Source organism: Anguilla rostrata, chromosome 2 (assembly GCF_018555375.3).
Source record: "Anguilla rostrata isolate EN2019 chromosome 2, ASM1855537v3, whole genome shotgun sequence".
In the NCBI taxonomy this organism is placed as follows: Eukaryota; Metazoa; Chordata; class Actinopteri; order Anguilliformes; family Anguillidae; genus Anguilla; species Anguilla rostrata.
The window spans coordinates 39,828,504-39,842,164 of NC_057934.1; the positions used below are offsets into that span (position 1 = coordinate 39,828,504).

The window sequence follows — 13,661 nt, forward strand, 5'->3', positions numbered from 1 at the left end:
TTTACGCGCTACATGCTTCAGCACTCAGCAGTCCCATTTTGTGAGCTTGTGTGGCCTGCCGCTTCGAAGCTGTGCTGTTGTTGCTACTATACGTTTCCACTTCACAATAACAGCACTTACAATTGACTGCGGCAGTTCTAGCAGGGCAAAACTCTGACTCGCTGGAAAGGCTGCATCCAATAACACTGCTACATTCTCTTCAGAATGACCTATTCTACTGCCAATGTTTGTCAACAAAGATTGCATGGATGTATGCTTGATCTTATGCACCTGTTAGCAATGGGTGTGGTTGCAATAGCCAAAACCACTAATTAGAAAGGGCGTCTACATACATTTGAAATTGTAGTGTACATCAACACTCCAATTAATCAGTTTTACTGTAACAATTTCACAGTAAGACTTTTGTTGCAGTTGAGCTAATGGAATAGTCTTTTGTGGTTTCTTGGTGAAACTTTTCTGTGTTTTGAGCACTAAATATAAACGGTTGGAAAATTAAGGGAACCAGCTAAATGTTAACTAGCACAATATATAAATATTATTTTCTGAAAACAGTGCTGTTAGTTTGTCCACCAGCGATAATATATGGCTCTCAAAAAGCCATTCGGTTTTCATGGAAAAGCCATGATTTTCAGGTGCATGTACATAAATGTATATCTTTTGTGCCTCCAGTTATCAATTCAAAATTTTGAAATGAAAGAACATTATTTTTTTGCGCGAAATAACATGAAGTAACCTGAAAGGAAGTGCTGGGAGCACTCCGAGGTCAGTGAACAGTAACAGTGATGACTAACAGTATCATCTTTCTCCCCCCATAGCATGCTTGTTTTTTCCCCTTCATCTCCACTTCTGACCACCGTGAAAAGTAGCTGATTAGCAATATGGCATTTATGGGATTAAATATTCACTCCCCATTAAATTTAACTGATCTAGCCAGATAGCTGGGACATTTTAAGATGGAACATGAGCAAATTACAACCGCTGAATAAGTAGCACGATCTTGTATAAGATCACATAGAAGTCTGCTCCAATTACAAAATCATGTGCCCACAGGAGCTATGATGACCAACTTAAATATAATATGATTCTGCCATTATACCACTGCCGTTATGCTGGTCTTTTTTAAATATAAACATCCACTGGTACGAAACATCATCATTGCAGTACATTCTCTTATTTGATTAGCTTTGGTTTGTTTTGTATAAACTTCAGAAGAACTTGCATTAATTAACCTCCAGAGCAATTTGTACATACTGTCGCCTCAATGTACTATACTTGCATTTTGCAAACATTTGGGAAGTACAAATGTTTACATTTGGAAAGTACAAATGTGCACAAATGCCTTTCACTTCTTTTACACTTAGGTATAATACATCAGCCTCAATACCTATAGATCACTACTGCCAGAATTAACATGCAGGGTTCTAATGCAATACTAATGAAGCACAGCACTGTACTGCATCATGGGATAGTTACTTGTATATGAAGCATGTTCTTTGCTGGATGCAAGCAGGAAAGCCAAGCTACATGAGCCTACATGAGATGGTAAAAGTCCCTCCCAAGTTAATAGCACTACGCCTGTTTTTTTCTGCAGTGATTTGTAGTGATAGGGATCTTCGACTGTTAAAAAGGAAATAAAAATGCTTTTAAGCAATAAAGCAAATGCTCTTTCCACTCCCTTATTTACATTATCCTGGTGAGTTCACTTCCAATATTTATGTCATACTGTCAATAAATGATTGCTATATTTGCAAGAGAGGAATTATGTTTTTAGCTGATTATATCCAATATAAAAATAAAACCTATACAATGAAATTGAGTTAACCAAATGCCTTTCTGACAATCCAAAGCAGAACAAAAAAAAAATTTAATCAACCACCCATGCTGCAGCTAACCAAGGAATTCTGTACCAGTAAAGTGCCATTCAAGATCAATGGCATACAAACGTCTAATATGAGTTTAAATTCAAAAGTTAACATAGTTAAATTTAAAGTTAACATGCATATATAAATATTGAGCTGACACAACAGTAAAGGCATTGCGTAATTTAATTTCTCGGTTCAATCTACACAGAAAGGCAAGAACAGTTTTATTTAAATGCTGTGTTTAAAGTGTTAATTGTGGTATCTAGTTAACCCAGGGATAATTCACAACCGCTAGCTAGCTAAAACAATTCAATTATAAACCCATGCAGTTGTATCACTTTTTAAGAAGCTTGAGCCAACACTTGGGCCATCAAAAAAATTAAGTAAAAGCTGTCACGTGTACTGGTTGTGTTTGGAAACACACTAATGTTGCAGTAAAATATCAGAGTTGGAGTTCACAATTCAACAAATATCTTGATGATTAATTAAACTTTATATATCAAGGAAAACATTTCTACACCTCTTTTTTCAACTTCATGTAACTAAAAGGTCTAATCAACAGGTTTCAAGCACAGATTCACACAGGGCTATTCCAATGACATGAACATTGGGTATCAACATCCAGCTGAAAACAGTACTTGAACTTGATTAGCATTCAACAGCTTTGGATAAATTTATGGAAGCGACATAACAGTCAGCTTTGCCAACTTGATGCTGGGAATAATTCTAGTACTGTAAAAGTGTGTAGCTAACGTTAGTCATTTTAACTTGACAGTCCATTGTACCATTTAATTCATATCAAAGGAAAAGTAGCCAGAGTTACCACAAAGAATAGGCCATACTGTACAAATTTGGCCAGCTGCTCATAATTACAATTGCAGTGCAAATATCCACAGTACCACTCCCTCACATAATCAACACAACGTATAGACTTGGTATTGGTAAATCCCTTACAGATAGAAACATGTACCACCCACCCCCCTTCAATTCAAAGCTCCCGATATGATACTGAACATTAGAGCAGCTGCTTTGTTCAGGAAAGAACGTTCCCTTTTGTGGAATCAATGTGTTTCGTTGTACAGAATTGCCTCTTAACAAGGGGAGAGTGGGGCTTTTCCTATTTCCACTTTCAGTTACCAAGGGTGATGGCATTCCCCTGCGTTCAATGACAATTCAAACTCTGGTTGAGGGGAACTGAGAAGATGAATAGTAGTAGCAAGTCACATCCTACCAATATGACTACGATATCTTTCTCATTTCAGAAATAGCTGTTTGATGGGTAAGACTAAAAGCAAGTCTTTCATAGGCCCCAATAGTGCTGAGCAAGAGACACCACTGACTCAAGGAAGGTGGCTCACCTGACTTCCATTGTCAGATAAGCAGTCTCCTACCCAACATAACTGCAGTCTGAACCCAGCTTACACTACCAAGGGGAAGCATTTGTAGGAGAGAAGGATCCCACAGAATAAATAGCCTTGGACTGAATAGTATCTCAGCACCAATGATCCTCTGAATACTCTCTTGGATGAAGGACCAATACTCGCTCGCTCTTTGGATAGCTCCATAGTACATGTACCAATTTATCTTCAGAGGGACATGTCCAGCATTTTGGACCTATTTTTGGATCTTCTATGTTAGGGGCTCCTCTTTTTTCATTTTCTTTTTTTAAATTTTTTATTTGCTATAGTTTCTTCATGTACACATACACAAATACATTGTTACACTGGTTACAATGTCGTCAAACTTACTCCACTATATGCAACATACTATTAGTTGATGGATGGTACTTAAGTATTGTGGGTCTGAGGTGTTGAGCTGAATGTGTACGTTGGTATGAGGAATTATGCATTTCTTTATTTTTTTTTCAAGTGGCTATAGTATGGGTAAAGGGTTCCGTTGGAAATGCATGAGGGGGTACATGTATTATATATTATTATTAGAAATTAAATTGCTGTACCCCTCACAAAATCTATAATAAAGAGATTATCAAAAAAAAGATCAAAGTAGTGATGATACATAAATAAATAATAATGTGTAAACTAAATTGACAATAAGCATTAGTTTGTGTATCCTTAGGGGAACTGAACTTCAAGCAGATAACTTCTGATAAACTGGCCCAATCCAGCAATATACTAAGGTAGCGGGAAACTCATAGCAGTGTAGCATAAGGTAGGAATCGGTGAACAGGGCCATAGGAGCAGTGTAGCATAATGAGGAAATGTACTGTAAGTATCCCCGTTGTGAGTGCCAATGAGAACCAATGCATTTAACATGGTCAGTGGTGGTGTCGCTCAGTTTCCTTGAGTTACTGGACAGTAACAGCAGAACACACAATGCTATAGTTAGGTGATTTCTTATTCTGATTTTGCATCTGATTTTCATTATGCAAGTTTTCTTCTACTAATAAAAATATAATGATAACCATGAACTAATTTTACAAATCAGGACTCATTTTATTGATAAGTCATTATACTATTCTTGTTTAGATGCAATGAGGGGCCTGTTGTAACTATTGAAGGCTGATGGAAAATACCAGTCCTGAATGCTACAAAAATCTTAATTTTGACAAATGGGCAATCTGTTGGGTCTGCAGTAACTGACTGAATATATACTGGGCCTAAGCCCAGTTGGTCATTAACAAGTCATCTTAAAAGCTGGAAGACCTTTTTGCTATTTAAAATAGCTGCTGGAGAGACTAGTGCTGATGTAGGGTAGAAAGGAGGACAAGGAGAATGAGGGGAAGGGTCAACTGAGTGTATTCTCAAAAGGCCATCTCACTGACACAATACTGGCTTGGTTGTACTGGAATTTCAGAGGAATTATACCTGCAAACTTCATTACTTATTGAGCAAATATGAGCTAATATACAATATATGACCTAAAGTATCTGAACACTCCTTGGTCTGGGGCTGTATGATTTGGGCCAGGCTCCTTAGTTCCAGTGAATCAATCGCATACAATCACATTCTAGATGATTCTGTGGTTCCCCAAGATTTCGGGGAAGGCCCTTTCCTGTTTCAGCATGACAACGCCCCCAGGCAAACAGCAAGGTCCATTTGGAAATGGTTTTGTTGAGAACGGTGTGTAAGAACTTGACTGGCCTGCACAGAGCTCTGACCTCAACCCCATTCAATTTGGGAACAATCATAAAGCAAAATTTGAGCCAGGCCAAATCGCCCAATCAGTGCCCAACCTTACTAATACTCTTCTGGCTGAATGGAAGCAAATCCCTGAAGCTATGCTCCAACATCTAGTATAAAGGCTTCCCAGAAAAGTGGAGGTTGTTTTAGCAGCAAAGAGTGGACCAACTCCATATTAATGTCCATCATTTTGGATAAGATGTTGGATGCCAGGTGTCCATAATACTTTTGGCCATGTAGGGTACTATAGCATTAACTCATCATCAAAGAACTTAATTCCATTTGATGTCACCAATGACAATGTATCAGCCAGAATTACAATTACCATATCTATATTAATCAGACAAATGTCTGATAAAAACAGTATAGCTGCCATCCAAACTGGGTGACCTTATAATGGAATACAACACTAAATTACCTAGCCTACCAGTAATAGTCACAGCCACTGCCAAACTGTAGCATAATAAAATGTACTGCATGATTATCAAAAAATTTGACTCAGGCCTATATATAAAATGACTTTCTTCCCTTTAAGGCATTCTTTTTTCCTTTGGGGGAGGTATATGTGACAAATGTATAGGGGTATATGCAAATTATACGCTTACCTATTCTAAGACTTACTTGGATTGGAGGCCTCTTATACAAACCACGAGCTGGTCAATGCGATGTTGGCATGATCAAAACCAGATATTTTTCAGCCAGACCAAACAGCAACAAAAATGCTAGGAAAAGTCATATCCACTGTAGGAAATTCTATCTACAGCATCTTTCAGATTACATAGTAAGCTTATTCCTGACTCACAGTATTCATTACAAATCAGCTGATGCAGAGGGTGTCACCCTGGTGTCAGGGCCAATCTGTCCAACTGGCCATATTTAAATTCTCAGGCTTGTCCTTTCAGTGCCACTGCAACCTGAGAAGTGGCTACATAGGCAAACCTTAAGTAAGATTTTGCTTTTTTTAGGGGGATAATAGAAGGTTGGCTATAAAAACACTTCCATATTCGCTCTGCCCAGGATCACCTGTAGTGATGTCTAATGGTGATGTCTGAGGTAAAATGGAAATGGTGTAAAAATGGTTATTACTTGTAGTATAGATCTGAGATGTCTATGACTTCTACAAAAACATGTACACCTGCCTAATGCATGAAGCATTCTGACATTATTACAATGGAATTTTTTCCATTGTTTACCTTGATTGTTTATCAAAAAAATGTATTAATCACAAATAAATACTACAATTAAAGTAACTGTTGATGTTCATTAAAAATTATTCCTGCATGACGTTAAAGAACACAAACTCACAGGTGTTTTTTTTTTTTTTTTTTTAAACTAGTGCTACATAGTTACATAGTAAACAATGTGCACAACCAATCAGTGTTTTTCTTCAGTACACACAGCGCTTTAAGTACTAATCTATCTACGTTTAAATGTGTAACACGATTTAAAATTGTATTTTTAGCGGTGCTGTAATGTCTGCAAGAAATTAAAAGTATAACCACTGGGTTATGTTAATTACCTACCTAAAAATACGATAACTTCCCTACTACGAATATCATAAAAACTGATTTATTTCACGTTTGATCAGTGCTGGTACAATTCAGAACGTGGCTAGATGCTTCAGTGTCCCTACGAAGAGCATCTAGCGAAACACGTTTAGCTAATGTGTATGTAACGTGTTCTGAATTGACAAAGTAGGCCGCGATTGAGTAGACTCTACGAGCATACACACAGACAGTCGCGGCATACTTGCCATTAAACACTATATTTTCACAAAGTCTTATTTAGGAAGCATAAATATACTGGTTACATTTACGTTAATTGTTTATGCATTAATTCTGCTGAAGACATGGTGTATGTGATGCCTGCGTACCCAACTGGCAATTTCATTTCTCAAATGCCTTGACAGGACAGCTTGCGAGCTAGTCTAGCCACAAAGCGATTGTGCGGGTAAAAGTACAGCTACCTATCCTGCTCTATTTCGGCTCGTCAGCAACATGTTGGAAAAACAGAAAGCTAACCTTTCTTATATGACATGCATTGTTCAGGTATATGGAAAAATTACATAACGAGGTAAGCATCTACACAACTTGCTTAAAAAACAGTAGGACCGGACAACACCATAAACGCTAGCCAGACAGCAGAGATTAGCAGTAGCGCTTCTATTTAACTACCGTTACTGATTTGTTTTGTCTTCCAACCTTACCGGCGATAAGAACGATGGTATCAAAGAATACCCATGTTTCTCTGGGCATTTCTTTCATTTCATGTTACTTGGTATTACGCTAACTATGTAACCAACAGCGTTAAAATAGGTTAGAATAAATACATTTTTGTAAGCTCTCTAAGTACAATTTGATATCTAATTTATTTCTGTTTTTGAAATACCACAGATGTCTTCAAGCTAGTCTAGTTGCTAAGGGCTAGCTATCTGTGTAGTGTGTCGTCGTATGAATCACAAACTAGACAACATTTTGAGCCATTAACTTTCTATCGCTCTGTTAATTCCGCTAGTTGTAACCAGTCCAATTAACATGCAGTGCTCATTTGCATGTAACGTTAGCTACTTGCAAAATGACACCATCACTTAGCTAACGATGACCATATTAAGTAACTGTTAGCTGTATTGTCATGCACCACCGAGCCTTGTGTTCAGCAAACTACAGTAGCTAGAAACTAGCTACTAGGTACAACAATGTTATATGAACTGCAGCTCACGCTAGGTTCCACATAAATAATATTAGACTATAACGATATAGCAAGCGACTGTGTCAAGCATAAACCTCTACAAAGCTAACAAGTAATGTTATTATTAAGGCTAGCTAGGATATATTCTGCTAGCAAGTACATGGAACCGATTGCTACAGCTAGGTAGCTAATTGCTTTTGCATGCGGGTCATACTAGGTTTTGTTGTAGCTAGTACGTTAACAATGGAAGGAAACTAAATGTCGTTTCATCTTTTAGTCAGTCAACATATTTAGTTAGTTCATGAAAATATTTTTTATGTAACGTAAATGGCATCGCACCACCCAGCGAATATACAGAGGCCATGGATACGGATACAGTAGCGAGGACATATCCGTACCTATAGTAGCTAGCTAGCTAGCTAATACCAAATTATAAACATTGATATCAACACCTACCAATATACATTAACAGGTAGCAAAGAATGTAATCAGCCAGGGGAGCATCATAACTATGAAAATATGTAACTGACAGTATAGCCAATCATCTAACAAAATAAAGTATATCGATTTGTTTTTTTTTTTTTATAAACCGACACATCCTTCAACCCATCCCCCTCTCCTCTCCCATCCCTCCCCCTTTTTCTGTCTACCTTCTTCTCCACGCATTAACTCTGTCAATCGCATTCCTTGCATTTTCAAGACAGCCCCCCTCCCCCTTACGTCCTAGTAAGCTAATAATAATACTAGCGAGTTCGCTATCTACCTGCACGACACAATGTAGCTTGCTAGCTAGTGCTAGCTAATCAACGTTTCTTGTTACATGTCTTGCTATACGAAAAGAGCACGGGTTCTATTGCGCCAACTTGAATGGGCATTGTTACCTCTAGCTAGCCAGCTAGCTGCATGAGGACATGTATGCATGCATGGTATGGAAATGCACATTAGCTGCATGGACAAATTCTTACCTTGCCTTTGCCGACCTCTCGTAACTCCATCCCGTTCCTGCGCCCAAATCACCAAATCCTGTACCAGGATAATTTCTATCCATTAAAAAAATGAAGGATGAAGATGGAGTGATAGTGGGGGGCGGGGAGGGAGAAATATTCTGAATTGTAGCACACTATCTCGGCCTCAATATTTTCTTCCTTTCTGTATTATATTTAGCTATTTCTCCCGTTTCACAGGCTTAATCTTCAAGAATGAGAAACGGCACAGAGAGAGGGAGAGAAATGGAGGGGAGGAGAAGGAGGAGGGGGTGGAGGATAGAGAGGGGAGGAGGGGGAATATGAGGGGAGTCACACCAACCACCACCAAAAAATTCTTTTTCTTCCTTCCCTCCCCTCTCCCGTATTTCTTTCAATATCTAGCTAGCTATTGTCCTTTTCAGGAGAAGCAGCAGTTGAACTCCATTGCTGTAGCTTATCCCTTGTAGCTAAAATGCTGATGCACAGATATGATTATTCACGTCTTGTCCTTTCACCAGTCTCTCCTCCCCTTTCTCTTAAGAATCGCAATGGTCGCAAACGGAGGGGTACGAGTGTCGTTAGAAAATATATATTCCTTTCTCGAATTATTTCTTTTGTAGGCTTCGCTAACCAGCTAGGTAGCTCCCTAGCCAACAGCAAGCATACCCCTCCCTTCTACTGAAATTGGTTGGTGGCTAGCTAGCGAGCTAGCTCTGTCGACGCATCAAAATATGACTGGTTGGTGTCTTTTTGCAGTTTCGTGATCTTTTTCTTTTCCTGTCCTCCGAAAAGGATATACAACGATATGCGTCACAGCGAGGCTCCAAGACCGATGGTAAAAATCCAGATACAAGGCTTCAGCGTTAGGCCTCAGTTTAAAATATATTTTCAGTCATTTTGTTCTGAAGACGCCATTTTTGAAAGCGACTGGTTCGCTCTTTCCCTCCCTCCCTCACTCACCCTCTTTCTCTCAAACACATACTCACACGCAGTCTGTCTACCTCCCCCTTCCCTTCCCTCGTCCTCTCACAGACGAGCGTAAACCATTCCCAGCATACAGTTCAGGCCCATTTTTAACAAAAAGGGAAAGACAGCGAATGAGGGGGATGGGAGGAAAGGAAATGCATGGAATCACAGAGAACATTGATTGATGGATTGATCGCGCGTATTTATTGACTGACCGAAGGATAGACAGACATTTACTGCATAGTATTTTATTGGTACCTTGCAAGCTATAGCTTGCTACAATTACACAGACATACATTGCAGTATGTAAATTAATATAGACCAGGTGGGACTGTATCACTGCTCTGACCTCTCCTGAGTTGTAGCTAGCTATCTTGGCAAAAATGGAATAACTGCAACTTGTGAATCTGAGACAGACTGTCGATTCTTTATATTTGATTTTAATAAATTACTCATTAGTCTGAAGGTGTTTACAAAAGTATGCACGTGACACGTTAAAGACGAAATCAGATTATCCGTAAATACGTGAACTGTAACTGTTACCGAAAACAATAGAAATAACAGTGACTGTGAATTTCATATCGAGATTGCCTTATTCTGTTAACTCAATCTATCATTTTCTGTCAGTCCTCTTTTTACCCCATATATCAGTCGTTAATCGGCTGCTTTTATATTTCCAGAAGACATCGGTTTAACACTTGTAACGATTTACACCCCATACCCCAGTTTATCCATTCATCGTTATCCGTTCTGGACTATTCTGTCTCTACCTGTTCGTTCTTCTTTTTGGTCAGGTGCTCATGAGACCCCCCCCCCCCCCCTTTAAAAACACAGCAAGGGTCACAGTACTAATGTTTTATAGCAATAGTACATGACTACGATGAGAAAGGGCATGCAGTCCATACACTAATCTGACTGGATTTGGGTCCAGTATTATGTGTGTGGACTGTTGGCTTCTGACAGATATACACACTACATTAGCAAATGGAGGTAATGAAAGAAGACAGCCGCCTTGTATGGAGGCCAGAGTAAGGAGGCGGGGTTGTGTAATTCTGGTCACTGCAATTAAGGTCCTCCTTAAAGGTTGGCAGTCAAGTTGCTAATATAACAGACAAAGGCACTGACTGAGGAGGCGATGGGGGAAATCTTCTGGCATCCACACTGGAACACAGAGATATTCACACACTAGATAAAGATGAGCAAAAAAGGCTATATACACTCACCGGCCACTTTATTAGGTACACCTGTTCAACTATCTAAGCGAACACATATCTAATCAGCCAATCACGTAGCAGCAACTCATTGCATTTATGCATGTAGAAATGGTCAAGACAAACTACTGAAGTTCAAACCAAGCATCAGAATGGGGAAGACAGGTGATTTAAGTGACTTTGAACATGGCATGTTTGTTGGTGCCAGATGGGCTGGTTTGAGTATTTCAGAAACTGCTGGGATTTTCATGCACAACCATCTCTAGGGTTTACAGACAATGGGCCGAAAAAGAGAAAATATCCAGTGAGCGGCAGTTCTCTGGGCGAAAATGCCTTGTTGATGGCAGAGGTCAGAGGAGAATGGCCAGACTGGTTTGAGCTGATAGAAAGGCAACAGTACAGTAATTCAAATAACCACTCGTTACAACTGAGGTATGCAGAAGAGCATCTCTGAATGCACAACACGTCGAACTTTGAAGCAGATTGGCTACAGCAGCAGAAGACGACACCCGGTACTAGCAAGTACCTAATAAAGTGGCCAGTGAGTGTAAAATAATATAAATACTGAGCTATATCTTAATTCTCATATAAGGAAATTATTATTTATATTAAGGATGATCCAGTGGAATCAACCAAAATAACATTTTCCTCAATCTATACACCCCCCCCCCCCAAAAAAAAAAAAAAAATGTCTGAAATATTCACAAGCCTATTTTCTATAGTTTGCACATCGTTCCTTCACTAAACTCTACTGAGTTATTTACTACCATGTTTTGAGATTGGTAAATATATTGGGAGGGATCTTTCACCATTCCTCTGTACATAATATTTTAAGATCCTTCAAATCCTTCAGTGTGCACTTGTAGGCTACCCTCTTCAATCAAAAACCATACTTCAAAAAAAAATCAGATTCAAGTCTGGAGACAGAGAGCTATTGCAAAACAGTAATTTTGTGGTGAGTTAACCATTTCTTGATTGATTTTGAGATATGCTTGCTGAAAGATTCATTTACAGTGAAGTTTCACCTGACTGCCAGAGGGAGCCAGATTTTGGCCAAATAGTATTGGTACTTTCTGAAGTTCATGATTCCATTGACCTTAATATGAGCCCCAGGGCCCTTAGATTCAAAAGACTCCCATAACCATATTCTACCACCATATTTTTAAGTATGATATTATTTTCAGGAGGATAAAATTTTTCTAACACCAAACCCACTGCCGATGTGCATTTTGGTCTGATTTGACCATAAAAGATGGTCAAATTGAAATTCAAATGCCATTTTTAAACTTCCAGAAGTGTATATCTGTTAATTGCCCTCAATATAGTTTTTTCTGCCTTAAGTCTTTCTATTCGCATAGAGGTAGCATCTGATGGTATATTTGGAGCCTTTGTTTCCCCCAGATTCAAGTTCTGTTGATCTCCAACAGTAGCCCTTCTTTCTTTTCATCCAAAACAGTAACATTTTTTCACCTAAGAAATATTGCTTGCCTTCATCCTTCACCATGCACCTTCGCTGCTGAATGCCCAATTCATGCTTTTGTTACCTCCCGGCTTGACTTCAGTAATTTTCTATTCTATGGCCTCTCTAACACCCTACTGACCAAATGTCCAAAACTCTGGGGCCACACTACATCCTGGAAATACAACACACCCACTTTAAAAGACCTACACTGACTTCCCATTAAGGCGCGTATCAATTTCAAAATTCTTTTGATCACGTACAAAACTCTCAATGACCTGGTCCCTTACTACCTCACTCATCTGCTGTGTACGTTCTCCCTCATACCCTCTACTCCTCTAATGCTGATACTCTATTCACCATCCCCAAGACCCATCTCCATGAGTTTGGCCTCTCTGTGGAATACTCTTCCATAAACATCAGGAAATAAGAGCATGTAGAAATTCTTCCAGAACCCAAGGTCGATTAAATAATAATAATAATAATAATAACAATAATAATAATAATTATTATTATTATTATTATTATTGTTGTTATTATTATTATTATTACTATTATTTGGCTGCTGCTTGGCCCCTATTGTGTTTCTACCTTTTCTGATTTTGCATCATCATCATTTTCTTCTGGCTAGGGTGTCTATGGCAGCCCCTAGAACCGTATGGTAAAAAGTTGTAAAAATTTGGCACACTGATTGGGGACAGTCCCATGATTCTTTTCACCAAGATTCATGTCTCCACCCCGAGCACTCTAGTGCCACCAACGGGTCAAAGTTGGAGGTATGTTTATGCATGTAAGTTTTGAGCCGTATGCCCAATTTAAAAAAAATGAGGTACTGTTGGATTCCTTGGATCAAGCTGAGTTCAGTGCACTCATTAACATTAATTTCCGCCATATTGGATTGTCCGCCATATTGGATTTTCTGAAAAAGTTTAAAAAATTTTCACAGGCCACAAATTTTGTCCAATCTTCACCAGATTTGGCACAGATGATATTCAGACCAAGCCTCACAAATGTTATCAGATGGATTTTGGATTTTCGAAAGCGTTCGTCCGTCACAGTCAATCGAAATCGGCGGAAAAGTTGCCAAACAGGAAGTGAGCTCATACTTCAGAAACGCTTTGATGTATCAACACTACTTCCTGAGGACGTGCAGAAAAACGAGTCATTTGACCACTGGGGGGCGCCGCAATAAGTAAAAATGAGTTTTGCCCAATAATTGTTGATGTGTTTGCTTTAAAAAAGTCATTCTCATGTGTGGTTGTATCTTGGGAGATCCTAAGGCAGAGACAAAAGCGTTCGTCCATTATAGTCAATCGAAAATGGCGACGAAGCCACCAAACAGGAAGTGAGGCCATAACTCAGCAACGCTT

General features: G+C 38.9%; 1 protein-coding gene across 1 annotated transcript in view; it reads right to left on the reverse strand.

The window, feature by feature from the left end:
- The window catches only part of LOC135247998 (proline-rich protein 12-like), a 35,005-nt gene extending 25,322 nt beyond the window's left edge, over positions 1–9,683 (reverse strand). Inside the window, exon 1 of the mRNA XM_064322045.1 lies at positions 8,656–9,683. Coding sequence (XP_064178115.1) covers positions 8,656–8,738 — 83 coding nt within the window. The 5' untranslated portion in view covers positions 8,739–9,683. The remainder of the gene's footprint in view (positions 1–8,655) is intronic.
- Positions 9,684–13,661: the final 3,978 nt, after the last annotated feature.